The following is a 26,762-nucleotide window of genomic DNA, read 5'->3' on the forward strand; positions in this document are numbered from 1 at the left end:
ACAAGAAAAATGCTGATCTACATAGAAGTGAAACTCCACAGTACCAAATTGGAGATCAGGTTTGGCTAGCTACAAAACACATACCTCTAAAAGGAACTCAGACTTTTAATCCTAGATATTTGGGACCTTACACCATTAAGGCCATTATCAACCCGGTGGCCGTCAAACTGGAATTACCCTCCAATATGCGAATTCATCCCTTCTTTCATGTTTCACTTTTAAAACCAGTTCAACCAGGAACAAGATTAACCAAACCACCAGATCCTATCGTGATAGATGGAGAACCTGAATTCGAGGTGAAAAACATCCTGGACTCCAAGGTGGTTAAATCAAAACTTTTCTACTTAATCAATTGGAAAGGTTACGGGCCACAGGAAAGGTCTTGGGAGCCTTGTGACCACGTTCATGCACCACGATTAGTGAAGAGATTCTATCGGGACTTCCCAGACAAACCAGGACCAAGGGGAGGAACGGCTTTAGGAGGGGCCTTGAGGGGGAGTGCTGTCATGATGCATACCCCCGGGCATCCAGACCACGTCCATCAGCCCCTGGAGCAGGCATCACGTTGCCTTGAGAAAACCCAGCAACCCCTTCTACGCGCTGTCTGGGTTCAGTCCTGGCGCCTATGGCGCCAGGCTCATATGGGACATCAGTCCTGGCGCCATAGGTGCCAGGCTCATAGGTGCACACTTACCTGATGCAGACCATGCTGCAAGAAGATCCAAGCCCATGTGAGGCCTGGAAGGGACTACTTTACCTCAGGGACTATTTTGTACTCGGTTGTGGTCGGGGAGGAATACCTACCTGGGACTACTTTGGAGGCTATTTAAACCACGCCCGAAGAGCAGCACACGCTTTGAGTTATTTTGCATCCACCAGCATAACACTCACCGTACCAGCAGCAGCATCCAGCCTTCTGCCAAGTCTGCCTCGAACCTGGAGCACCTAGAAAGAAGCAAAGAAGCAAAGGTTAGAACAAGAGTATTACTTGATTTCTTACCTGATTCTGGATTCATCGCATCTGCAAACCAGAGGAAAGACTTTGTTTTAAACGCGTCGCATCGCCAGCAGCAGTGCCGCACCATACTCACCGTTCCACACAGCATCTCTTCGATCCGGCGCTGTCTCCTCCCGGCACCTAAGGGGAACAAGAAACAACAAGGTGAGCAGAGAGAACAGACAGAGACAATCTCTTTGCCACCATATGCTTACCTGATTTTACCGCCGGAGGTATAATTCATCAGCACGCCACATCTTCTAATGCCGCACCTGTAAGATGAGGAGAAAGCAGCAAGTTTAACCCTTGGCATTATTTACCGGACAGTTTTGGGTATCACAGACTTTTACCAGAGCGCTTTCAGCCGTCAATCTTCTTATTGGGTCAAAGCTGCAAGATAAAAGAGGAATTGGACAGGAGTGAATTCCAGACATTTTGAACTCTTACGAACTATATACTTACGGCTCTTCACCAGGACCTTTTGGAGTCAGGATTCATCTACAACTCTTCCAATATCTTCAGGCCAGTGAAGTAACTGGTCATCAACGCGCCCGTGCGTGCTTCGCAGGATGGAGGGCTCATACTTCAAGAATATAAGGTGAGATTGCTGAGAGGGCGCTTCAGAGGTGGTTAGTGGGGAGGACAGTGGGGGTGCTATCGCTTGAATCCACAAGTGGCTAAATCTATCTCTCCACTTGTAGGAGAATATTTCTACAGGCAAAGCAGACAAGATTAGGAGGGCAGATCCAGTCATTCATCGCTGCACTACGCATCACGTGGGTGGAGGCCGCAGCAGTCTGGGTCCGACCGATGCCCCTGTGGGAGCCAGGTGAGCGTAACAGCCTGGCTCCAGCCTGACATCTTGGAGGGCTGGGGACATGAGGGGCAGGAATCATGACACTATGTTACGTTTGTGGATTGTGGTATCTGGCCACATGTTCGCATGCATGACTCCATTATGTTGTGCTTGGTGTGGGCAAGGCCTAGACTCTTGTGTGCATGGCAAAGTCGTGATGGGTGCCACTCTGCATGATTTTGGATGCTGAAATCGTGGGTTCTTTTGCAGAACGTTCTACTGGAGGTGATTTGGGAGCACACGCGATGGGCACTCGAAGTGTGTAATGGTAAATATGGAGAGCTGTACAGAAATGATAGTGTTGGATGCAGAGGTCTTGGCTGCCATTGGTGCATGCATGTGTGAATATTTCACAGTACGCAATGAGGGAGTGCTGGAAAAAGAACAGTGGAAAGGGAAGAAGTAGTGCCCCTGTTTTACTGGGGCATGGCCCTCGCTGTAGCTGGGAAAGCGCACGTGCCACATCCTGCCATTCTGAACAAGGTAGACATGGAAATGGAACTGTGGGGATTATCCAATCAGGTGACAAGGTGTGGTTGACAGGAAGAGGCGGTTCAATTTTTCCCAATACTCTATGTTGTGAGGTTGGTGTAGATGGAGAGATGCACAGTGCTGGTCGTGGGAGACACCTTTGTGCAACATCTGCACAGGTGTGCCGTGCAAAGAGGCATTGCTGCTAATTTCGGGTTGGAAGTGGTGGATGCTTTGTGGGGCAATCCTCTATGCGTGCAGTCTCCGCTGGATGGTTCACCTTTGCAGATATGTGGCCTCTGTGGCTACCGTTAATGTTGTTGTGGTTATATTTGGGTTACATTTCGTGTTGACGTTTGCTCCGTCATCTGAAGAAGTTGCGGAATGCAGTGATTTGGATTTTTCCCACCGCCAAGGTCGTTTTCTCATGTATAACACCAAGAGGAGTATGGGACCATGCCAGTGTAATTTGTCCGCAGCCAGAGCTCGGAAGGTGTCTTATAAACAGAAGCATGTGTGAATTTATGCGCACTGCTGGGATGTTCTTCACCCACAATGAGATCATGAGGTTGCAAAATATACAGTGGTTCCATGCCATTTTCTTTTACACTGTACAAGAAGCATTGACCAGAATTCGGTAAAAATGTAAGGAGGAGAAGCAATCAGAAACATATGAAAAGAGAAAAAAACAAGTTATTTTTAAGCACGTAAAAAAACACAAAACAAAAAATATATTATTTTCAGAGCCACCAGTACAGACCCAATCCCCTACCCTGTTTCGAATCCCCCCCCCTTCCTAGCACTATAATGCTGCGGATTCTGCAGTAGTTTCAGGACTACACGTCCCACATCCGGCCCTTTTCAGGATGGCAGGCATGGAAATGGGACTGTGGAGGCTAACGCATTACTCAATAAGGTTTGTGGTTGTGCTGTGTACGTAAAAACTGTGTCAGAAGTTCTATTTGTATAGAGACCTGCAGAAGGCTTTGGTTGAAGTGTGCAAGGTAAGGGGAAAGCATCCTGTTTGTATGCATGCACTGAATGTACTTGATGTACATTGCTAAGAAACATTGAATGCTGCTTTTCTGCAATATTTTTACGAATTTTGTATGAAATGGGTAAGTGCGGAACAAAATTTGTTGCATTGTCGGAAGGCAAGACAGTTACTGTTTGGGTATTATAATGGCTAATATGGGTAAATGAAAAATTTGAAAGCATATCCCATTGCAGTGACACTAGATGGTAGATGATGGGAGAAAGAACAGTACGTCTTGTAGGTTCAGTGGCAGAGAGCCTGCTTAGATGCACTTATAACAGAGTTGTAAAAATAGTGTACATAAAATATTTCTACCTGTACTTTGCAGTGGTGGGTGGCCATGTGGATGAATGTGGATGCAGAAATCTTGGATAGTTTACAGAATCACATAGCACTTGCACTCTGATTGTGTAACGGTACATATGAAGTGTTGTACAGAACTGACAGTATTGCATGCTGACGTCTTCGATGTGATTCGTGGATACGTGTGTGACTATTTAACAGTGCCCAATGAGGTAGTGCTGGACAAAAAAGAGTGGAAAGGGAAGAAGGACTGGACCTGCTTCACTGGGGCACAGCCATCACATTACTTGGGAAAGTGCATGTGCCACAGTCTGCACTTCTCACCATGTGGGCCAATGGAAATGGGACTGTGGGGATTATCCAATCAGTTACTGAGCGTGTGGTTCACAGGAAGGGGCAGTAATACAAATGTTTCATTACTCTGTGTAGTGAGGAGGGCTGACATGTAGAAATGCATTGTATTGATTTTGGGTGATGCCTTTGTGGTAGATCTGCACATGTATGCCCAGGAAAGGAACGTTGATGGCGATTTTGGTTTGGAAGGAGTGGACGCATTGTGGTGCGCTGTCGATGTACACAGTTTTGGCGTTATTCTTGGCCTTTGCAGACAAGTGGTCAGTTTTGCTACAGTGCACCTTGTCGTCGCACATTATGGCGGCATGCATTTGGGTTACATGACTTGTTCACGTGTGTTACATCAACTGAAGAGGTTGATGAAGGCAGTGAAGAGGCTTTTTCCCACTGCCCAGTTGGTCTTCTCTGCCATAACACCAAGAAGATTATGGGACTATCCTAATGTATGATGTGTCCAGCCAAAGGCTGGAAGGGGTCTCATCAATAGAAGCATGTGTGTTTTTTTTGTCCGCTCATGGGATGTTCTTCTGCAACAATGACAGCATTAATTCTCGAAAAGTGGTGTGTTTCCATGCAAATGGCATTTCTGTAACGCTCACCTGATTCCCACGGAGGCGCTGGTCTTGGCAGGAAGATGTCTGTGACTCAAAAAGTGATGTGCAGGACTCGATTGGCTTCTGGGGTCGAACCTCTTCGCACTGTGTGTCGAACTCGTAGGGTGAGGTTTCTGCAGGTGAAAGAATATGGGGGTTAATGGTCTGGGTTGTTGAATGTCCCTCTCTCTCTCTCTCTCTTCCTAGCTTCTCCGTAGAGCCCCCCCCAGGTCAACGTGCTCACCTTAGATAGGTGAATGCTGGACTCTCCATCTGCGTCTGGTGCAGGGTGCCGTTGCCAGTTCCTTCACTGGTGAAACATAGGCCTCTTGAACTCAGAGGATCGTTACCGTCGTTAAATGCACGAGCGGTGAGTTTCCAGACACCTTTTTAGTCTTTATAGTCTTTAGGTGCGTGGCACGTTATATTGAACAGCACTCTGTATAATGCTTTCCCCTTTTTGTCTTGCAGGGCTCTTGAGATGGAAGATGGAGTGAAGCGCCTGGAAATGCGTAAGTAAATGCAAGCGCTCTAACTGTCTTTTTCCCTTGCAGCTTAGTTCGTGCTGAAGAGACGCCGGAGTATTTGAAGGCGTTCTATTGCGACGAGCGCGGTGGGCGTAAGTAAATACCTGTCTAATGTCTCTTCTTTTGTCTTTCAGAAGTTTGGTTGCAGCGCTGGAGTCCGCGGAATGCCCGTAAGTAATAACAATGTTTTGTCTTCACAGGCGGCGATGCAGCGTGAAGAAATCCGGAATTCGCGGAGTGCCGGTAAGTAATAACAATGCTTTTGTCTTCACAGGCGGAGGTGCAGCGTGAAGAAATCCGGAATGCGCGGAGTGCCGGTAAGTAATAACAATGCTTTTGTCTTCACAGGCGGAGGTGCAGCGTGAAGAAGTGGCCGCAGCCGATGGATCAGGTGAGTAAGCACTGCGAGTAAGGTTGCCTTGCTAACCTGCTGTTTCTTGTCTTTGCAGGTGCTGCTGTTGACTGGATACAGGACTGGGAAGTATAATTCTTGCAGGTTCAGGATCGAAAGAAGAAAGGCTGGAACAGACTCGGTGAGCGTTCTGCTGCAGATGCAGAATAACGCAAAGCACGTTTCATCTGTCGGGTGTGGTTTAAATAGCCTTGGAGTGATGAGTCATCTTCCTCCACGGCCCCGCCTAGGTAAGAAAAGAGTTCCAGTTCTAGAAGAGTTCCAGTGCTGTATCCAGGGAGTGGAGCTTGCCCCACCCAGGTAAGAAAGTAGTTCCTGTTCACAGAGGACTTCTAAGTAGCTGGTAAGTAAGCAGCATGGTCTGCTGCAGGTAAGTCCACCCAAGCACCTTCACACCTATTATGAGCCCGGCGCTTCCAGTGCCGGGACCGATGGTTTTGATGAGCCTGGTGCCACCGGCGCCAGGACAAGGTCCAAAAGGTTCCAGTGGGGACCTGCTGGTGCCTAGGATTAGGGTTAGGGGCCTGCTTCCAAGTACGTTGCGCTGGTCCTGGCTCCTTGGAAGCAGTGATCATGACAATTTCTTTGTCCAGCATTGGTGATGCTCTTTTGTTTGCCCATATGCAGGAGACGTTGAAAAGTTTATTGTAAGAATGTGAGGAGGAGAAGAAAACAGAAAACCATATAAAAACCGAAAATAAAGGTGTTTCTCTAGAAGAATCTATAAAAAAAAGGCTATTTTCAGAGCTACCACTGATTTCGAAATCCCCTACCCTGGTTGCAATTTATTCCCCCACTCCCGCACACAGCACGAAAGTCACATCTGGGGCTTTCGAGGATGGCAGGCATTGCAATGGGACTGGGCAGGCTAAGGGATTGCACAATAACATTTCTGGGTGTGGTGTCTTTTAAGAGGGATTTAACCAACACATCACAATCAACACAATATATATACAAGATCAGAGGGGTCTAACGGATTAAGAAGCACAAAATATGTAGACCACCTAGATGGGGAGGAAAACAGGCAGTGCAAGTAATCTTTAGACCCAGTTCCACATCAAGAATACACCTTACTAAGAGGCAGTCCAAGCCCTACGAAGAGAGGAGCCTTATGCTCAATAGTACATGCACACGCTTGTGCCACTGGACAAAATAGGGTCACTAGCAGCTCAGGAAGGTGGATAAGGTTGATGAAGAACAAGTCCCCACTATTCAAGCAGGACCTCCACTTGCGGGCAGAGGCAGGTTGAGAGTGGGTGATAGAGTCACTATTTTGCAACAGCAGTGGAAAAGAAATCGGCTCCTGCGCTAGGGGCCACTGGTTGGGGTATGGACTACTCACCAGTCCCTGATGCAGGCAGACCCAGACTTCGCCAGTTCAGTCCACTTCGCTGGCAGGTTTGAATGCGACAATCAGGATGTCCCAACACCGTGTAGTTTCCGTGGTAGCAGGCTTCAGGGTCAAGAGGGTCACAAGTGCACCGAACTTGCACAGGTCATTGCCACTGCAGGGCAACACGGTAACAGCGTATACTCCGGTCCGGGCGCACTCGTCTCACTTCAGACCTGGGAATGCCAAGTGTACGAATTTCGCTGTGAGGGTGCCGTGGACACAGAGCAAGCAGTATACCAAGTTTCGAGGGCTTCCTCGAAACCGCGGCGGTGACAGAGCAAACGTCCTGTGGAAGCTGGTCAGCCCACTGGTTGGCCCAGGGACACCTCCGAAGAGGCTTACTTGCAGGGTTTGATAAAAGTGCAGAGAATAGTTGGTCCCACTATTCCAATGGGTCGAAGCACCTTCACAGACCTTCTAGGACGATCAGATGCAGAGGGGTCTCGCAGGTCGACAGTGGGCTCAGGGTGCCAAACCTTCCAGCGGGTCACCAGCGGTTCCTCGACTCGGCTTCTTGTTGCAGGATACTTGGCTCCTTATCCTTTGTTCATGTGAACTCAGGAGATCGACATCGTAGTGGTGTTTTCGTGCCTCCTCTTAGCCAAAGTTCCCTTCGCTCCAAAACGGAGAGGACCCAATGGGAGATATGCTCACAAACACTCACTCTATAGGTGGACCAATCACGGACCACAGTGGTCCCAGACTTTCTGGCACCCAGGATGTGTATTGGGAACAGACATCCCAGCCCACATCCTGGAGGCACACACACAAGGCATGCAGAAGCCTGCGAAAGCTTTGGGTTTTGTGGGAAAGTGCATGACCAAATAAGGACTGACCCGGGTCGGCTCGACCTGGGGAAGGTGAAGGGGCAAGATGGCCAAAGGACAGGACAAACAACCTCGTGGTATGGTCATATTGGAGCCAGGCCACCTATTCGTGCCAAACGCGGTAAGCACAGATAATATGGAAAGAAAGAGTTCAAAACATAAGAAAAACGATAGCTGCCACCAGTCCTGTCCGTGACACATCTGCACAGTTCATAAAAAGTCCAGCGAGAGTTTCTAGGGCATTGGAAATGACTAGAGACCCAAGGGTGTGGTACCTTGCACTCTTGTTACATGTTGCACAAAATCTGCAACATGAGGAAAGGACTAAGGGAAACGAAGTCTCCTAGTACTGACTGTCTTACAGGCATGTCAGTTTCCCCATAAGAAGTGAGCGAAAGCCCAGAGGAGTGCGGCTGAGGGCTGCGCTTCTCTGGCAAAGGTTAGATCAGGGTGTAAAACAGCAGCAAAAAGTTTGGGGGTTGACACATGGAGGGAAAATTACATTCTAATATGAAATCTTTCCTAACAGTGTTTACGCAGAGGAATGTTAGTGTTAGATGGAGAGCTCTTCACTGTGATTGGTGGATGCGTGTGTGACTATTTATCAGTACTGAATGAGGGGTTGCTGGAAAGAAGATAGTGGAAAGGGAAGAAGGGCTGTTACTGCTTTACTAGGGCGTGGCCCTCACGGTACTATGGGTCGCACACGTGGCACATATTTCCGGTTTGGAGCATGCTGCCCATGGGAATGGGATAGTGGGGATTAGTGGTACTGAGGGTGTGCTTCACAGAAAGGAACGTTAATACTTCTCTCCATTACTGTGCGTAGTGAGCCAGGCTGACATAGTTGCCATTACTTGTAAATGTAATGTAGCATAGTAGAAATTGTTCCACACTCAGTTACAGCTCACAGCTATGTAGGCTGCTACTCGGTTCTAAAAAGCAACAAGCAGAATGTGGAGCAGGTCTGGTATGTGACCTTTTGTAGGGCTGATGCGGAGACCTTGCAACCAGCAAAGAGGCCTACATCATTGAAACAAATACATACATGTGCAATGGCACATTTTGGGGAGTTTTAAGTGTGCAATTTCCCAATAACACTTCGTACATCGCAGAACATTGCACTTTTCAACTGGTCGAGGGTCCGGATCATGTCCGCCCCATAAGGGCCCATGCTCATCGTGGGTGCGGTCCCATGGTGATGTCACGCATTTTCTCCATTGGCACGGCTGTCCGCAGGGCATGTTTTGGGCAGAATATTTTGTTCACATGTGCATAGGTGTCGTATGCCCACCATTGCGATCCCTGCAGTAATTAATAGTGCGACACACGTGCGCTGACCATTTTGGGACATGCTGGGTGTTTGAAGGGTATAGTAGGTGGGATGGTTATGTGTACAGGTACCTGTAGGATGTGGGTGGGCGCCTCGACCTACTTAAAGTTTGTCACAAGTTTATTTGCATATGCTGGACAGGGGCGGTGTTACCAGGAGCTAGAGGAAGCAATGCACATGCGCGTACTTGTGCAACGGACAAACCTCTGCCCCCACAACTAGTTATAGGTGGTTCACAAGGTGCGGACATGTGGTTCGTACTGGCATGCTACAGCTGCCTCCATTGTGATTGCGGATAGACCGGGCAGGTGCAGTGTCAGTTGGACACCTACCTTTTCCTTAATTGCGGTAATTCCCACCAGTACTGTGCACTGCTGAGTCATAATGGCATTTTAAAACCAAAGGAAAAGGCAAATGTAACTCAGCAACAATTGACATATCAACAGTTACTTCCACACATTCATACATGCCATTAGGAAAGGGAGGGGGTAGCAGAAGTCGATACTTATTGTGGGGAATTGGGGATTTGCACAAGTTGGTCGTGAGGGGAGGAAGGGATTGAGGTAGCAGCGTAACGTCTCTAATCACATGGATTATGATGGGATGGCGGGTTGTGAAATGGGAGGGGTACACATGCAGGTCAGGCAGTGGTATTTTATTGTGAGCATATTATGTCCTTGTACGTCATCTTTTAAGGCGGCAAAATTGTTCACCAATTTCAACATTTTGCTTTCCAGGCTGTCCAGTTTGCTATTTACAGAGTTTGTTTCCTTTCCTGTGCCCGTATACTGTTGTCAAAAGGGTGCCGCTTGTGCTGCCTTGCTATCCTTTCCAATATGTTCTCTTAAAGAAAAATAATCTGTTAGGTGTGCATGAAGCAAGCAATAGATATTACATATTTTACGTTTCAGACTGCGGTGCGTACCAATGGGGTTACTATCGTAAGTTATTTCGTCATGAAGGAAATTTTCTTCCAGCACTCTACGGTGCTTGCCATTACTGCATAAAAAAAGAAACGTTATGCTTCTCAACTGTTGTATACTGCAACACCTGTACAATTATCAAACAAACTTCAGTGTGCTTACCACATTATAGTGATGTTCTGGTCTTAGTACTTTCCAGTCCTTACTCTGCCCGTTTGTTCTTTGTTACCATATAAAGTAGCAGTGCAGTAAGATCGACGATGGAAGACGTCTCTTCTCTTGTTGGTGCATTCCGTTATGGTGTACTCCCTATGCCTTTGTGCTGTAAGTGGTTTCAACCCAGCACTCCACCTAAGTCAATGACTGGCATGAGATGCCCAGCTGGAACCCTTAATTATATATTTTTATGTCAAAGGGTCTTTTATTTCTGAACGATGTACCCTTATATCACGCCCCTCTCTTTGAATCTCCCCGGTCTCACTGAACCAAGAAGAAGGTTGTTTTGCAAACTGAAAAGATTTATTTGATGGATTTGAACAATATATATATCACACTTTCAGGAATTATTAACAATATCTGGATATCACACTATTAATATTTATACATTGATTAACGTTGGGTAATATTGCAGTAATCAACAATCTCTTTAATCAATAGGAGTATGGATGAAAAGAATAATGTTGCCTAGAATAAACTTTGTGTGGGTTCAATGAAATGCAAGGATATGAGATTAATGCAGCACAGAAATAAAACTTGATATGAATTCAATGTAATCAGTCTTTCCCCCTGATACTACTCAATCCCCCTTAATATGCAGTATGAAGAGATGGAATGTGGGAACACAGGTTTCAGGAATATACAATCAACAAATGCAGTTTCAATCCCAGTTCCCCCAGCAAGCTTAGAGAGAAACAGGAATGATTTTAAACAGGTCAGATGCTTTTGAATGTGGCTTGTAATGAATGGGAAAAATGCTAAAAATGACTTTAATTCTCTAAAATGTATTCAGAACTAGTGGGAGCTGCTTTGGATATGTTCAGGTAAACACTAGCAAAGATGATTGAATGACTGATAGATAGGAAACTGAATTCAGAGGTTAAAGGCAAGAAATAGCTGTTTTATAGGGGATGAAATTGCGCCAAATGCCAAATGCCAAATGCAGAATCGCAGCAAACTTTTCAGCACGCGAGAAATGCGATTGCGGTAAAACTACAAGGCGTTTGAATGCAGTTCGTTTGAAAGCTGTGGATGTTAGCTTCAATTTGACATTTAAATCTCGTTCATAGCATGTACGGTTCAAAAGTTACAGAGGTATTAGTAAAGGTCGATTTTTTTAGAAAAAGAGTCAAGATTTCAAATGAGAGATGCGCTGTTGAAGATTACAAACAAGGATTTCTTAACACTAAGGGAGGCTATGAAGATGCGAGATACCAACGGTACAGCCACCTGTCCAGAGGCACCTCTGTCTGATCTTTGTCCGTTGCGACACTTGCCTTTCTTCAGAAAATATATATTAGCGCAAAGATGATTATCACTACAATTATCACAGGATTATATGGATGAAAGAATGATTCAGGACAGACAAAGGAGATTCTACAATGCAGTTCTGGATAGGATAGAATGGGTTGGATAGGATTACTTAAGCACAAGAGATTGGCTATGGACAGTTCTATGCTAAATACTCATAACTATGGTTTCGGAATATGAATAAGCCCGTCAGGATCTGGTCAAAGGTTTTGGACTAGAATTCGGCTCGCCCACCAGACAGGACTCAGGCACCCGGTTCTGCACACAGCACGGCACTGGGTCTCTGCATGGCTTCTTGGACTGGATCTGACGGGTTGGTTCTGGGTTACAGCTCTACTCTACCGGTTTGGATCTCTGGGTTCTAGCAAGGTTCTTGACAAGAAGCAGAAAAACAGCAAAGCCCGGCTGTTGAATTGGTTGTGCCCCTTGGAAGTTTGGGGTTAAAATCAGGTTGCAAGATTTTAAAGGCCAGCTAAGAAGGGTTCAGCTTTGGACTGGGCCTTCTGCTTTCAGAGTTCTGGAGTCTTGGTCTGGGTTCTGGAGCCTTGATCTGGGTTCTTCCTGCAGACCGCCCCGCCAGTAAATTCAGTTGATGGGTGAATGTGTGTGTGTCTAGGTCCTCAACAGTCCCTATTTATGTATTTCTCAAGGGGGTGGGTAGGCTGATTATACTATGCCCAACCCTCTAAGAAGCCTATTGGTTAAGGTATTCCCTCTCTCCTGATTTGAGAAGGAACAGTGTGTCATGATGTGTCATGATGTGTCATGTTTATGGTCCAGGGAGAAAACCCTCCCCTTTGTTTCTGTAAGGTATATCATATTTTTCACAACAAGCATATTTATAATATCACCAACTTACTAATACTACATATTTACATCCCAAATTAAATAAAGCATGTATCTGTTCAAGTCCCATCTTCTTAAGAGTTTCGGTTCGCAAATGACAGTTTTTCACGCTTTTAGTCGGTTACCCAGTGTCAGATCTGTACAACATTTCCCACATACATGCGCATAACATCTGGGCATATTCCTGTAAATTTTCATATTCCTAACTTTATCAAATTGCTACAATCTTAACATTTTTGTGATTCAGTCTCTGAACATCGCACAAATTCCAGAGTAGTTTCTACTTGTGAGAAACATTTTCATTTTAACAATCTATAAATTCCAGATTTTTACAAGTTTAGCACAGTTTTCTATAAGTCCTTTTCTCAAACATATATTTTCTTCAGTACCAAATACACATTTCAGTCTAGCTCCGCCTCCAAGACTTGGCTGAGCCAGAGATGCAGCCTGAGCTTGTTCCTGCCAGCAGCTGGTTTCTATTGATGCCCAAATTAACATTTTCTTTTCAGTCAATGGAGCCTTTTGTTTTCTTGTCAGAGCAACAGGCCAAAGTACCCTCCCATTTCCTTTCACACCTCCCTGCCAGTTTCTCAGGCGGGGAAGATTCCTTTGTTGGGTAGAAGGTGTGTAATGTCTTTGAAGCCCAGTGTGGCTATCTTTAACTTACTTTTGAAACAATGTTTAAAAATAGTCTTTCACTAAAATAAAATTTACATTTTTATAAATATATCCACAAATCTCTTAATTCTGGCCTTTTTAAAATATAGTTTTGAATTGTATCCACCTCTTTTGCTTTTGATAGGAGTTCTTTTCTCTTCCATACTTTGATTTTAATGTAGAAGTTTAAAATGAAAGGGTAAGTAAAAGCCAGCTTCTGACACAGGCGAGCGGCGGTACTACGCCCATTTTTAACATATTTTTCTAAGCAAGCATCTTTAAATGTGGATTTTCTTCTGTTAAAAGATGTTTCTGCTGACATTTTGTTTAGGTGAATTTTTTGATAAAGTGATGTTTAGCACCCAACAAGGATGTTGGATCTTTTGTGAGGTTTGGGAACCATGATTTTTGCACTTTCCACAGCCAAGAAAAAACAGATGTTTAAAGCAGTTCTGGGTTTTCCTTTGCAATGCAGCACTGCTTTTTCAAGTGGTTTCATTTTCCTCTGTGGGCAGCCAAATGATAGGTTTTGGCAGTGGTCTCCTGTGCTACCACTGACATAGGCAAAATGGATTGGCAGCCTATTTTTCAGGTTTTCCTGTGCACTTTCAAAGATTTATAGCGCAAAGATATTTTTGGCGGCCATCCTGTTATTTCTGATGCAAGCAGCGGACAGTGAGGTTGCAGGGCATAGACTAGTGGGTTAAAGCATCCCACAGTGCTGTTTGTACACAGTTTGCAGACTTCCTCTATTTTCCCTTGCACTTCATGCACGTGGTGCTGTTTGTATATGTTCTTTGGGTTTGGTGAATGGTGCCACTACGTAAGAAAGCCCCTGCCTTTCTGAGCTGGTTGGATGCCACCTGAAGTACACAACCAGAGGCATAGTCCGCACCAGACGCATAATCCGCGACTGCTCTGTGCATTAACATGGTGCCAGCAGTTTCAGTATGTTCTACAGTACATTTTTACAAACTAAAGGTATCCTGGTAAAAACGTATGAAATTCAGTGAAAAAATGTTGTTAAAGGGACCTTATGGTTAAGTTTCACTAGTAAAAACCTATGAAATTCAATGGAAATACGTTGTTACAGGGACGTATTGGTTACAGGTAACAGGTAAAACTGAAAAACCCCAGAAATTCGCCAGTTATGGTGAGCTAAGCAACCATAACTCGCGCTTCCACTGTGCACTGCAAGGACTTACACCCATGACATCAAAGATGACATCACAAAAGTCATTGATGACACGTGTCTGGCTCCCTTTTTTTCTGTTCACTGACATACCTATGCCAGCTGGTTTTCTTCACTAACAGTCATGAAATAAGAATGCAAAAGGTACTATGTTTGCAGACCTTACCCTTCTCATATGTTCTTACACTACATTCCGTAGGGTTCAGGCACACCATATGATACATATACATAGAGGAAGAAGGCAGCATGAAATACAGCAATCATTTCTGTGCATGTTAATATTAAATGTACTGTAAACTTATATTTTGAACAATGGGCATTATGATATCCCAATCATGTGTATGTTCGGCCACCAATGCATTTGATGACAATGCAATTATACATATGTTATGATAATGATGAATGTGATGCAACATTTATCCTGGATAGTAATCCTAAGCGCAAGTATTATTAAAGCCTTGAGAGTGACCAAGTGCAACTAATAAACCTCCTATTCAAAATTAACATTCAACACTATTTGTTCATAATGACATCTTATGACTAGCGCATTAGACAAGGGAGCAATGAGTTTACATGTATAAGACCTGCTTGCTTTCTGTGTGTTGTGCAGATAACCATCTCTTATACTCCACTTTTAATTTGATTAACCAAACCATTTAATTTTTTTGGTTTCTCAGCTTGGTCTACCCAGCATGGGATCTCAACTGTGACAGCAATGCGAGGTGATTCTGTGAATCTCACTTGTTCCTGTGAGTGTAATAACCTGACACAATTCCATTCGGAGTGGAACTACCTTGGTAGGCATGGGAAGTTGTCCAACCCAAAATCCATGGAAAATCTAAGCAGGATGGTGACCCTCAAAGATCCAAACAAAGGAATCTCAATCCTGGAAATCACTGATGTGGACCTCAGTGATGCCGGAATCTATGCCTGCACAATCCATGTTATTTCACCACCTCCGGCGCTGAGCTTCAAAGGAAATGAGACCAAGCTGGTGGTACATGGTAATGTATCACTTACAATACATTCTTATCAATAACATATGTACTGTGATTAGCCCTGCAAATAAAGGTGACTTGTTGGGCAAAACCCTCTGACTGCGAATGACAATTTACATAGTCCTAGGTATCTATGTTTTATGTTAGATAACAAGTGGAATGGAGCCTTCTGGGTTTACTCATTGAGGGGATGCAGATGGTCTTGCTTGGACTTTTTAGACTAGAGGGTTTCCAGGGACAACTGTCATTCAGCAAAGGCATGAAGGCCCATTTACACCCAGAAACGTCACAACATTACATGCCATTTGACCCTGATGACATTGCATGAAGTCAAATCAGACAGCCTCTGGCCCTCATGAAATCATAGAAAAAGGATTAAAAAAAACTCCTATAACAAGTATACAAATATTACTCCTAATAACCCTTTCTGAGCAAACTATTTCAACACTGAGTCACCTGAATTCTGCTTGATTAGAAGTCTGTTGAATCACAGAATATTTACATTGATTTGGACAAAAAGATTCATCCAGTAGGACCCTGAGGAGGAAAGGGAAGCCTTAATTTCACTGCAGGGACATAAAACAGTTTCCACTTCCATGCTGTGTCCTGGCCAGTCTCCTGCCCAATAGGACAGTGTGGTATGTTTTCCATCACCTCTGATGTGGTGTGAGTGATTCATATACACAGAAACAGAGTCAAGCAAAGATGCAGGTTATACACATTGGGATTAACTACTAAAAGTGCTTCCACGAAGCGGATGTATTCTCGCAATATATGCAAGAACAATGCAGTGGAAACATCAACTGTATTAAGAGTGTAATTCGAAGCAGATCTGGTTTCTAATTGTAAGCAATTTCTACTTGCTGCATACAAAAGTGATTGGGAAAACTTTCAGCGGTCACTGTTTAGTCAAAAACAGATAACCACCTGAAGATTACTCAAGATTGTGACTCCAGTGTCGGAATGGAGGATATCGCTAACCAATGAAACATGTTGGTACCATGTACTGTTTGATTGTTTAGACAGTTAGAATAGGATATTTATAGTCTATTGAAGATTTGTAATTAAAGAATCTGGCAACGAGTTTTGTCTAATGCTAGACACATGGATGTTCGATCTCACTGAGTGCCAGAATTTTTGAGTGTCATTCGTGTAGGAATTCTGTCATTTTCATTGGTGTCTTTAGCATAGTTATTTTTGATATTTGTGTGTATCCTGTTATCAAGCACCAGGTGTGTATTTTTATCAATGTTGTTATACACAATAAGTTATAAAAACTGTGTTGTGTTTTTTAATGAATTTATGGAATAAAGAATAACTTATTTATGCAGTATTGTGTGCGGTTATGTCTGTACTCACCAGAACATAACTGTGGAATTTGTATATTGTGCCGTTCTATATTGTGTTCTCAGTTCTGAGATAATCTCTTCAGGGGTGGTCCCTTGGGGACAGAGGGCCTCATTACGACCCTGGCGGAAATCGCGGTGCTAAATGCACCGCGGAGCACGGCGGAAAGCTGCCAATAGCGCCATGGAGGTTGGCGGATTATCCGCCCCATGCCGACCTTGGCGGGGCGGTAAATCCCCATCCCCCATTTTACCCTTCCCCATTCCCATTTTTGCCCCATAGGGTATAATGGGAGTGGGGAAGGCGTTAATTACGCCACCGTAAAATACGGTGGCGTAATTAACAACAAGGTCCCGTAGCGCCATGGATTTCTCCGCCCGGAAAAACCAGGCGGAAAATGTTCCATGGCGCTACGGGAACTCGTAGTAGGGCGGACGGGTCCGCCGCGAATAACGCTGGCGTAAACCCACTCCGCCAGGGTCGTAATGAGGCCCAGAGACTTTTATAGGGTGTAGGTTAGAGGTGTCAGGACTTTAGGGTAAAGGTTTGTTGTTGGTAGGAGGGCATAGTCCTGTCCTTGTTTGTAAAAACAAAAACTCAGTCCTCTTTAAGTGTTTAGATGCTTTCTATGACTGCATCTCTAGAAGTGGAAATAGTTTTTTTTCTCATTACTAGTGTGGATTGGGGAACACTACCTGAACTAACCCTAGAAATAGAAAATTCACATTCACCAGTGCATGGAATCAGAAATAGTATGTTTTACAAAATATTTCTAGTAGGGGCCTTTGCTAAAACCAGAATTAAATACCATTTCTACTGCACCACACATGTGCTAGAATAAAGCAAAATATGTCCAGCTACAGCAAGTACTAGATAAAGAAAAAATATGTTTTCTTGTACTGGACAGCCTTTGATCAAAATTGTTTTCTTCAGTTGATGATGCATGTTCCGGCACACTCTCACAGCTCCTCGTTGCATGTTGTGATTCAGGAGCCCTATGTGCACATAAACATGCATGGGTCAGCTGAATTTTTTGGAGTCCTGCATGGACCCATCCACTCCACCGTGATCTTCAATCTTTAAATGGAACCACGTGGAACCCTCCTTGCTCCACGCAACATCCACATCCACCAATACGCAGATGACACGCAGCTCTACCTCAAGATATGCTGCATTGAAGACATCCACAGGCTCCAGTCCTGCCTCTCTTTGATCCAGTTGCGGATATCTGGCGCCTATCTGAAGTTTAAACCCTCAAGACTGAATTCCTACTGCTGACCAACAACACCAAACACCTGGATATCCAGACCTGGCTCTCTGCTACGTACACTGAGGGCTTCACACGCCAGGTGGTTACCATCGCAAAGTTCCTTGGCTTCAACATCAACAGAGAAATCGACAGACACCTCTTCTTCAAACAGCACATTGCAAGGAAGAAACAAACGGCTTGGTACCAACTTTCTCTCCTGCGGAAAATCAAGCCCTTCATCTCAGAAAACAACTTCATATATTTTGTCCAAGCCTTGCTCTTCTCCCACCTGCATGCAGGCAATACCCTTTCAGAAGTCCTTTGAGCGACCACCCTGGCCACATCACCCAACCATCATAAAACTGCACTGGCTCCCCCTGCAAGCCTGTATCGCCTTCAAGTCCTGCTACAAGACTGTCCCCAAGCTACCTAACTGAGAAACACAGCATCTCTAGAGGTCAATGATCCACCAGAAGTAAGGGCATGTGCAAACTTGAACTCCACAGGTGCAGGAGGGAAAGAAGCAGAAGACAGCCTGCTCTGGATATGCCCCAAGACTCTGGAACCTCCTCTCCATCAACATCTGACTCGCCCCATGGCTTCTACAGTTCAGGAAGGAGCTCAAGGCCCTCCTCTTCAAGGAATGACTCCTCCCTAAATACCTAGATCCACACACCCTCCACTCACCACCCTACCTCAGACTGGGTGATCTGATCCCCACCCTTCCCGCCCTTGCTTCTAGATCTCTTGCTGACAAATTGCCTGGTCTTCCCCTCCCCTGTTGTTTCACTTCACTCTCTTGTTTCTCTGCTTCCCTCACCATGTTCTCCGTCCATGATTGTAAAGTGCTCTGTCGCTTCCTGAAGCTAAGTGTGCACTGAATAAATACCCTAATAATAACAATAATGTTGCAGAGGCAACCTTCAAGCATTTGTTGTTCATGTTTACAGACATCCACAGAGCCCTATTTGTGAGGCATAACAGAATGCCTTGTTATGAGTTCCTCACTGGCACCTGATTGGTGGTGCCCCATTGTGTGCACGCACACTTTCATCTCCACTTCTGTGAGTATTAAAAACTGGGGAGAAAGTTAATCTCAGAAGTGAGCCTCTCAGGATTATTATGCCTGCCCAAAAAACAAAAATCTTGCAATGGAATGAGAAGCTGTTGATATCAACGATAACCCCACATTATGATACTATCTTGCTCATCAGACCACAGAAGAGTGTATGTTGATGACTAGCAGAAGATCAATATCCAAGAACCCTTCCAGCCAACAAAACCTATGTTAGACCTACAGTATTCCTAATGGCTGCTAATATCACATACATCTACCCAACACAGGCCTCATAATTTGGTGGGCCGAGAGATGCACTTGTAATGCAGTATAGCTTCTAAAATAATTCTTTAATTGTTCTCTTTTTTTTTAATTGAACTCTGCTCCTTGGCACTATTTCATATTGACCATATGGTTTGTTTAATATGTACATATACTATGTTTATTGTAATGAAGTTGTGACACTAATAAGGAATCATTAAGAAGCGCTGAGAGCAGTGTCGTGTCCAGACTCTTTTGACTGGGGTGGCCCAAGAGGGGTGGCATGAAGTACGAGCGCACACACATGTAATCATCATAGTTTAGGATAATGGCGTGGCTCCTGGGGTGGCCAATCAGATTTCAGCTGTAGCACGTGCCACCCCACTCCCTGAACACGCCATTGCTGAGAGAGAGGTAGTGCGGCTAGAATGGCGTTGCGACTGCTTTAGTAGTCAGCACTGAGAGGACGCGTGCATGCACAGAAGATAGTGTGACAGACTAGAAGATGGAGCTGCACAATGTGGAGCACCGAGAAGAAAGGGAGGCAATGAACCCCGGAACCAGGCAAAGGGATGTGGCTGCCGTGTGCACAAAACTCTGTTGGCCATTAAACCCAGGGAGCAGAGAAGCAAAAATAGTGGAAGAAACATGAGCTAAAGCTGCGAGTTAGAGAGCCAGAGGAAGTGGGCCTCTGGGTGCATGTTCAGAACTCTGCTGAAGAGCGCTGCTAGAATCAGGGAGAACAGAAGCATCCGCAGTGCGCATGCTCTAAGTGCAACAGTGAGTCAGAGGAGAGTCCATTGGAGGATGAGATTGGAGTAGTCTTCCCAGTGTCAAGTAGGTAGTTGACGGGGCCTGCTGTGGGAGGCAGGCAGGCAACAGCGGGATGCCCACAATACATCACATAGTTGTCGCCAGGCAGAATGAAACACTGTTGTTGCAAAGGTAGGAACCAGACAGCACCTCACCCTGTGCTCTAGAGAACTCTGAAGTTCATTGGTCCACAAGGAGAGTAACACTGTGCCCAATCCATGCATACACGCTGTATATGAGCTAAGCGAGTGAACAGCTTGATTGAAGATTGAAGATGTGGTTTTTTAGGTTTACACTTTTATTATTTTAAATGAAAGCCATCACAGTCAAATACAGCCAGTCAGTACAAAATAGTTAATGAGATATATAATTCATACATCTATGTCATATGTGAATGCAGCATACCGAATTCATATATCAGGAGATAAAACATGCATCAATGAAGTCTTAAGGAAAATGTCTCTTTTTAAAATAAGAATAATAGCATGTGTAGGGATACTACTTAATAAAAGGATAAATATCAATACATGATAAAAGAGGTATAATAACCGTAATACAATATTGATTCAAAGTGCTTAATGCATCCGTCATTTCAAATGGAGAGTTCATTAGACAAGGATCCCATTCAGACCTTCATCGGCTGCTTCAGTTTTCAAAGTCTTGTCACCCACCTACTTCCAGGGATATGATATTATATTGTTCCAGAACTACAGTCTTGTGTATGAGGTCTCTCAAGAGCAACACAATTGCACGCTTTACAAACAGACAGGACTCCACAAGCAGACACATGTGAATTTTTCTACAACATACCTTGGGCACAAACTGTCCTGCAAATGGACTCAACCCAAAATGGCATTGGTGAAGGCCATCCAAACGGCACCTTTACCCTAGTGCAAAGACCAACTAAGCACCCAGATAGGGCTCCCAGGTTATTACTCCAAATTCTACCAAAGTTACTACAAACTACTGCAAACCACAAAATCAGAACCCCCCACCCTATTAAAAAATAACACTAAATCTCATTGGCCATTGGCCCACATCCTTCACCATCCTGGCTTTTTATGCCCCATTCTATGTGTTGGGTTTGTTATGCTACAAAAGGTGGGCACGGAGAAACACATGGTTACGATCACCTCCGGGTTCCTCGCAGTTCCTGAAAAAAAGAGCAAGAAGAGCTTGCCTGTGCCCGGGTAGTGGGACACTTTCACATCTACGTCTGAGGTGGCAGAGTTTAACTCAGAAAGGGTCATAAACCCTTGGCACATATACTGCCACCAAATGGCATTAAGAATGTACCGTTTAGGTTGGCTCACCTTGGAGCGAAAATTCCAGATTTCAAATGAGACATTTCATACACCAGGGTTGGGGAAACAAGCAAGCTGATTGCCTGTCCAGGTTGCCCCTACCTCCAGATAAAACAACCTGTACGGATGCCGTTGATGCAGAGTGGAACACTAATGGTGCAACTAGCCAATCGGCAGGGGAGGACTAAATCGCAGATGATTCCACCAGACACCTCCTTCCATTCACTTGCCAGGGTTGGCCTTCTGAGTGGTCTCTAGAGCTCAGCTCACAACTCTACTGGAAAATGTAGGATGGATGGTCAGAAGAGGGTGCACTGCAGCTCTGCAATGATACGCCCACTACCCTAGTATTGTTGCACAACTGCCTCTTACGCATGGCACGTGAGGGCGACACAGAGATCACCCTTACAAAACGTCACCTTCATGAGGAATACTGGTGGCCGGCTATGCACAGAGATGTTGAAAACACCATCAACTCTTGCTTCACTTGCAAGGAGGGCTACAAAGGCCTCTCCACATCAACCCCTCGGATCACATGTGTTTTTGGCCGTGTAAGATGTGGGGAAAGATAGGAATAGACTTCACAGGCATAATCAATTTCATGCCATTACACCAATGCGTTGCCTTTGACCTCATGGATTACACCTCAAAATGGATTGAAGCATTCTTTCTTCCAAAGAGTACTTCCTACACCAACATAGAAATACTTGTCCAAATGTTTCAACGTAAAGGGTGTCCAAATCACTTAGTATCCGCCAATGGCAGTTTGCCTCACATGACAAAGTTCTGTTTCACAGTCAATGGGCATCCAACTACTAAAACCAGTTCTTAATAACCCCAAAGGCAAAGGTCAAGATGAGAGTGTGAACAGATGTATTTAAGATATACTACAACATGTCAGATTATTGGGAGCTTCTGGGCAAGAATCTGTTCAACGGGCAATACCTACACACGGGTAATATCAGCTCAACCATGGCAGCCACCCTGTTATCCCCTGAGAGCAGAGCTGCAAACATAGTCTTTATTGCAGCATGACGTGCATCAACTCCAAACATGGAATCCATCAGATCCAAGGGTGGTCGAGAACAACAGAATAGGAGGGCCTACTACAATGCATGCATTGTCACGTCAAAACAGAATATTTCATATGGGGGGACCTAGTCAAAGTCAAATTACCCCAAAAGTACTCAGGTTCCAGATTTGTCAATCCACTCCAGATGTGCCATCTATTACCTCATTCTGTGACAGTGCAAGGGGGGGATGTATCCAAAGTAGTACTGTAGAGACCTCTACAAACCAGCAATAAAGACCACTGCGTTCCACTGAACACCTGCTCAGACAAACTGATGAGACATCCCAGCTAGAAAACACAAGACCCTACAGAGGCAAGTAACAGACAGATACTGGAAGCACATCTCATAATCTAGTAAACAAACACAAACATCAAACACCAAAGAAAAGAAATGCCAACAAATGCAACAGGGAATCCACAATTCCCAACAAGAAAAAGCTCACAACGATGAACTCAACACAGTAGAGGACATCATGACGGATCAAAATGTCTAAATTAAAAGAAACTGCTTTAAGAAGACACCTGTCAAAATCAAGAACACCTTCGCACCCCTTCAATCAAGCTAAAATCCTATATACAAACATGTCCTTCCAAGAAGCACAGGGATCTTTATCTAAGATTTCATCTGAATACTCTCCCGACGATAGGAGTTGTGGGGCCAAAACTTCAGATTTGTAGAGAAATGTAAGTCTGTCGTGCTTGTGGCCTAGCTCCAATTAAATCCCTGTCTCATTTGGTCTTGGAATGCCTGGCATTTCAAGACAAAAGAATCTGTCTCCTGGGAGACTTTACCCACTCGATCTCCCGGGTACTATCAGATAACCTTTGGGTAAGACTGATGATGACTACGAATAAGAGCCTAATAATTGCCCTTGCAACCTTGCTGATACACATATTGGAGGAAACTAAAAACAAAATGCTGCAGGGAAAAGCAGATTGGAGAGCAATCAGGGAGGTCGAGGTACCTTCCCACGGGGCCCTGACGGTCTGAGGACGGCGTGACTTATGAGTGACAATGAGGATAGTCTTAACTTATGTTACAGCTTAGGCTCGAATGGGAATACGGAATTTGTGTGCTAATGGATCTAGTCCTATGACAGCTTGATGGATAACTCTAGTAAATGACTGCGCTGTTTGCAATATATCTAATTTTTGTTTGTCACATGATAATGTACATTTTTATTGTATAAACTAAACACACCGTTACTTTTTAATAAAAACAATAATAATTTAAAAAAATCAAGATTTTGAAATGTTCTAACAAATCGCCCAAGGAAAGGATATGACGTACATGTCTCAAACCCATGCGAAGCGAGCACAACAAAAGCAACGGCACAGATGTAAAGGACACTCACAGTTAGAGGAAAAAATGAGAGCATAATCGTAGAGTACTGCAGCGGGTGAAGCATATCTGCATAATTGCTAAAAGCACACATCCCTACTTAACACCATGAGCAACTGTTTTTTTAATCACTGTAAAGGGATCTTCAGAGCCATATGTACTTTCTGCTGTACACCCTGTGAGAAACCTGAGGGTATTCTCCCAAGTAGACCTTGAGAATCCCTTATTCAGGTTGCCAGGGAAGGGCTGATGCTCTCAGATCCCAACCCTGGGGTCGGACGAGCAAGGGAGGATCATCTTTGTAGGGGAGCCCTGGGTTGTTCTTGGGGGAAAACCCCAGGTGATATCCAGTATTCCATCATGGAAGAGGACAAAGAGGATTATGTCCTTGAGGCCTTTTTAGGAACTCAAACCCTGTTGCACTAAGAAACTTCATCTCCCAGAAGCCCTGTTTTCCCATTGTATATCTGCACCCTCCCAGTCATTTTTCTCCATGTCTCTCTGATTATTCTTTCCCGAACACGCAGTCTACTTTTACAAAACACTACTGTTCCCACAATCTCCCCTTGTTCATTTCACGATAATAATCCTGGTCATTCCGGTTTGTTTCACAAACCCTACCAATCTCACCCTTCTGAGTTTACCAACCCCGGTAGTACAAGGGTTATAATTCCATATAACACCTTTTCCCCATCATGCCCAGCAGGATATTTAGAAACTTTAACACCCCCCCCCCCTTTTTCAACATAAACACTTTCCTATACCGTGAAAAACAACAGACTAACAACAGAGCCGTTTACCTGACATGTCCCAACACAAGGATCAGGCAAAGTCAGGCAATTGAACCGAACCACACACAACTGACAGTCCTTTCCTTTCCCCACAGGGGTAAAAGGTGGAGGACGGGAGCACACTATAAGCAAGGCAGAAGGCACGACGAGACAGCTATCCAAGCACGGCAGTTCAAGAGGAGAAACGCGGCAAGAATCAAAAGGGTGACAAGGAGAGAAGCGACCTTGCCCTTTCAGACCCAGACCCACAAAGCCTCTGTGGAAGGAATCGTAAGACCGCAAACAATAGCCAGCGTGTGTTGCAGAAGATGTCAACGGTACACGGAGCATGCGTATGCTGAGAAGCAGGACAGAGAGAGACACCTGCTACCATGGTACCGGCCTTGGGTGAGCCGCAAGGAAAAGGTCAAAGTGGTCATACAGAGGTCTAGAAAAATCCTCTGTACAGTCGAAAGTCTTTGACTGACAAACCATTGGAAAGCTAAGGGAGATGAATCCCGAAAAGTGAGAAAACAAAAGGAACGTTGTGTTGACAAGAGTTAACCAGACAGAGGGAGGTCCACAGTGAATTGTTTAAAAATACATTAAAACTTGTGAATGCAACAGTTGAGATTGTTTGGAAAAAAATGTAGGGAACCCAACAGAGGGAGGCTAACATTCGAGAGGGGTCTGAACCCGGAAGAGGGGGATCCAGGGTTGAAAAGCCATCACCCCACCGACAAATGAATGCAACAGAGAAATCTTTTGAATACAAGTCAGAGTGAACCCCAGGATGGAGGCTGATATTCAACAAGAGTCTGAACCCAGAAGACGGGGGGCCCAGAGGTGAAGAATAATCACCCATGTACAATCAGAAAGAAACTTTTGTTTATAATTTTGAACATAACAGGCCCTCAGAAGCAATAGATCTAACCACCGAAGGTCCTGATATCGCAAGGAACGTTTTGTGGATCTGAGCCCGGAAGAGGGGGATCCAGGGGTGAAAAGTCATCACCTAGCTTACATGCGGAAAATAACTTTTTGTTAATTATTTTGAACGCATCAGGTCCTCGGAGGCAAGAGGCTTTTTGTACAAAAGAGACTTAACCACCGAAGGTCCTGATACTTGTGAGCGGAACTGTCGTCTCTTGCTGGGCAAGCTCGAGAGTGTCGTATGCTCAGGAGTCCCACCTTGTCCTGTGCTCAAAACATGGCAAATACAAATATGGCACATTCAAGACAGTGAAAAATGACTGCATCTGACCATGGTGCAGGAGGTGAAGGCCCATAGGAAAGTGTGTGAGTGTGCCGGCTCTCTAAGAGTACCTGACGAGTCAGTTTGTCTTCTCATACACCATGGAATATTCTCACCACCATACCAATTCACGATCAAACGAAATTAAAAATAGTCTATGGCAACATCCATCTCTTACATTGAGTCAGAGGCAACATCGTCAGTCACGTTAAAAGGACTTAAAAACCTTATTTATGTGCTTGTATATGTATAGAAGTAACTATAATGTCTGTACATCTCTATGTATACCGACATCTTTCAGCTTTCAACAGGACAATAGTGACTAGAGACTTCCATCATAATACATTAATCAATTATCTGTATTAGATGATCATGCACCCTCCCATGTTCATTCAAGCCCATCAGCTTCAGGGAGAGGCATTTTATCACTCTGAAATAAGATAAGGACTATTTGATCATTTGAGTCAAACTACAAAGGAATATATGTGCTTCCTGAAGGCACTGCCAGTGACATCCTCCTTCGTGGCACTCCTGTGAGCCATATGTTTTCACTTGTCTTAATCTCTGGCCTGTGAGAGGGGACAGAACAGAGACATGCAGGGATTTTCTGTTGTCTTCGGTATGTGTGTGGGAGCAGAGTCTGCATGTATCAAGTATGGGTTGGCTTCTGTCCTACTGATTAATTTCGGTAGAGCGTGTTCATTTTGAGGGTTGTTTTATGTTTCCTATCACTTTGCATTATGATGCTTTTAGTGTTCAACTTCTGATGGGGAAATAAAGCTACAATCATGATCATTTTACATAACTTGTTTTTATATGGCTTTAGCTATACTGTCACTAAGGCCAATCTTTGTTTATTTCGCAAATTGCATATCTGTTCTATAAAACAGAGCATTATTTTAGTTTGTGAAACCCAATAGTCACAAATAGTTTGTCTTGCCCTGTAAAACAGAGCTGCAAAACAATGCGGTCAAGTGACTAAATTGCAGACTGGATTAAAATCCCAGGCTCAACACATAACCAAAGTGCGTAATCCAGTGTAATCCT

General features: G+C 44.5%; 1 protein-coding gene across 1 annotated transcript in view; it reads left to right on the top strand.

Moving 5' to 3' along the window:
• The window catches only part of LOC138513089 (uncharacterized), a 410,124-nt gene that overhangs the window by 128,140 nt on the left and 255,222 nt on the right, over positions 1–26,762 (top strand). Inside the window, exon 2 of the mRNA XM_069627758.1 lies at positions 14,925–15,251. Within this exon, the coding sequence (XP_069483859.1) occupies positions 14,925–15,251 (327 nt within the window). The remainder of the gene's footprint in view (positions 1–14,924; positions 15,252–26,762) is intronic.

Source organism: Ambystoma mexicanum, chromosome 12 (assembly GCF_040938575.1).
Source record: "Ambystoma mexicanum isolate Mex_15411 chromosome 12, UKY_AmexF1_1, whole genome shotgun sequence".
Classification (NCBI taxonomy): domain Eukaryota; kingdom Metazoa; phylum Chordata; class Amphibia; order Caudata; family Ambystomatidae; genus Ambystoma; species Ambystoma mexicanum.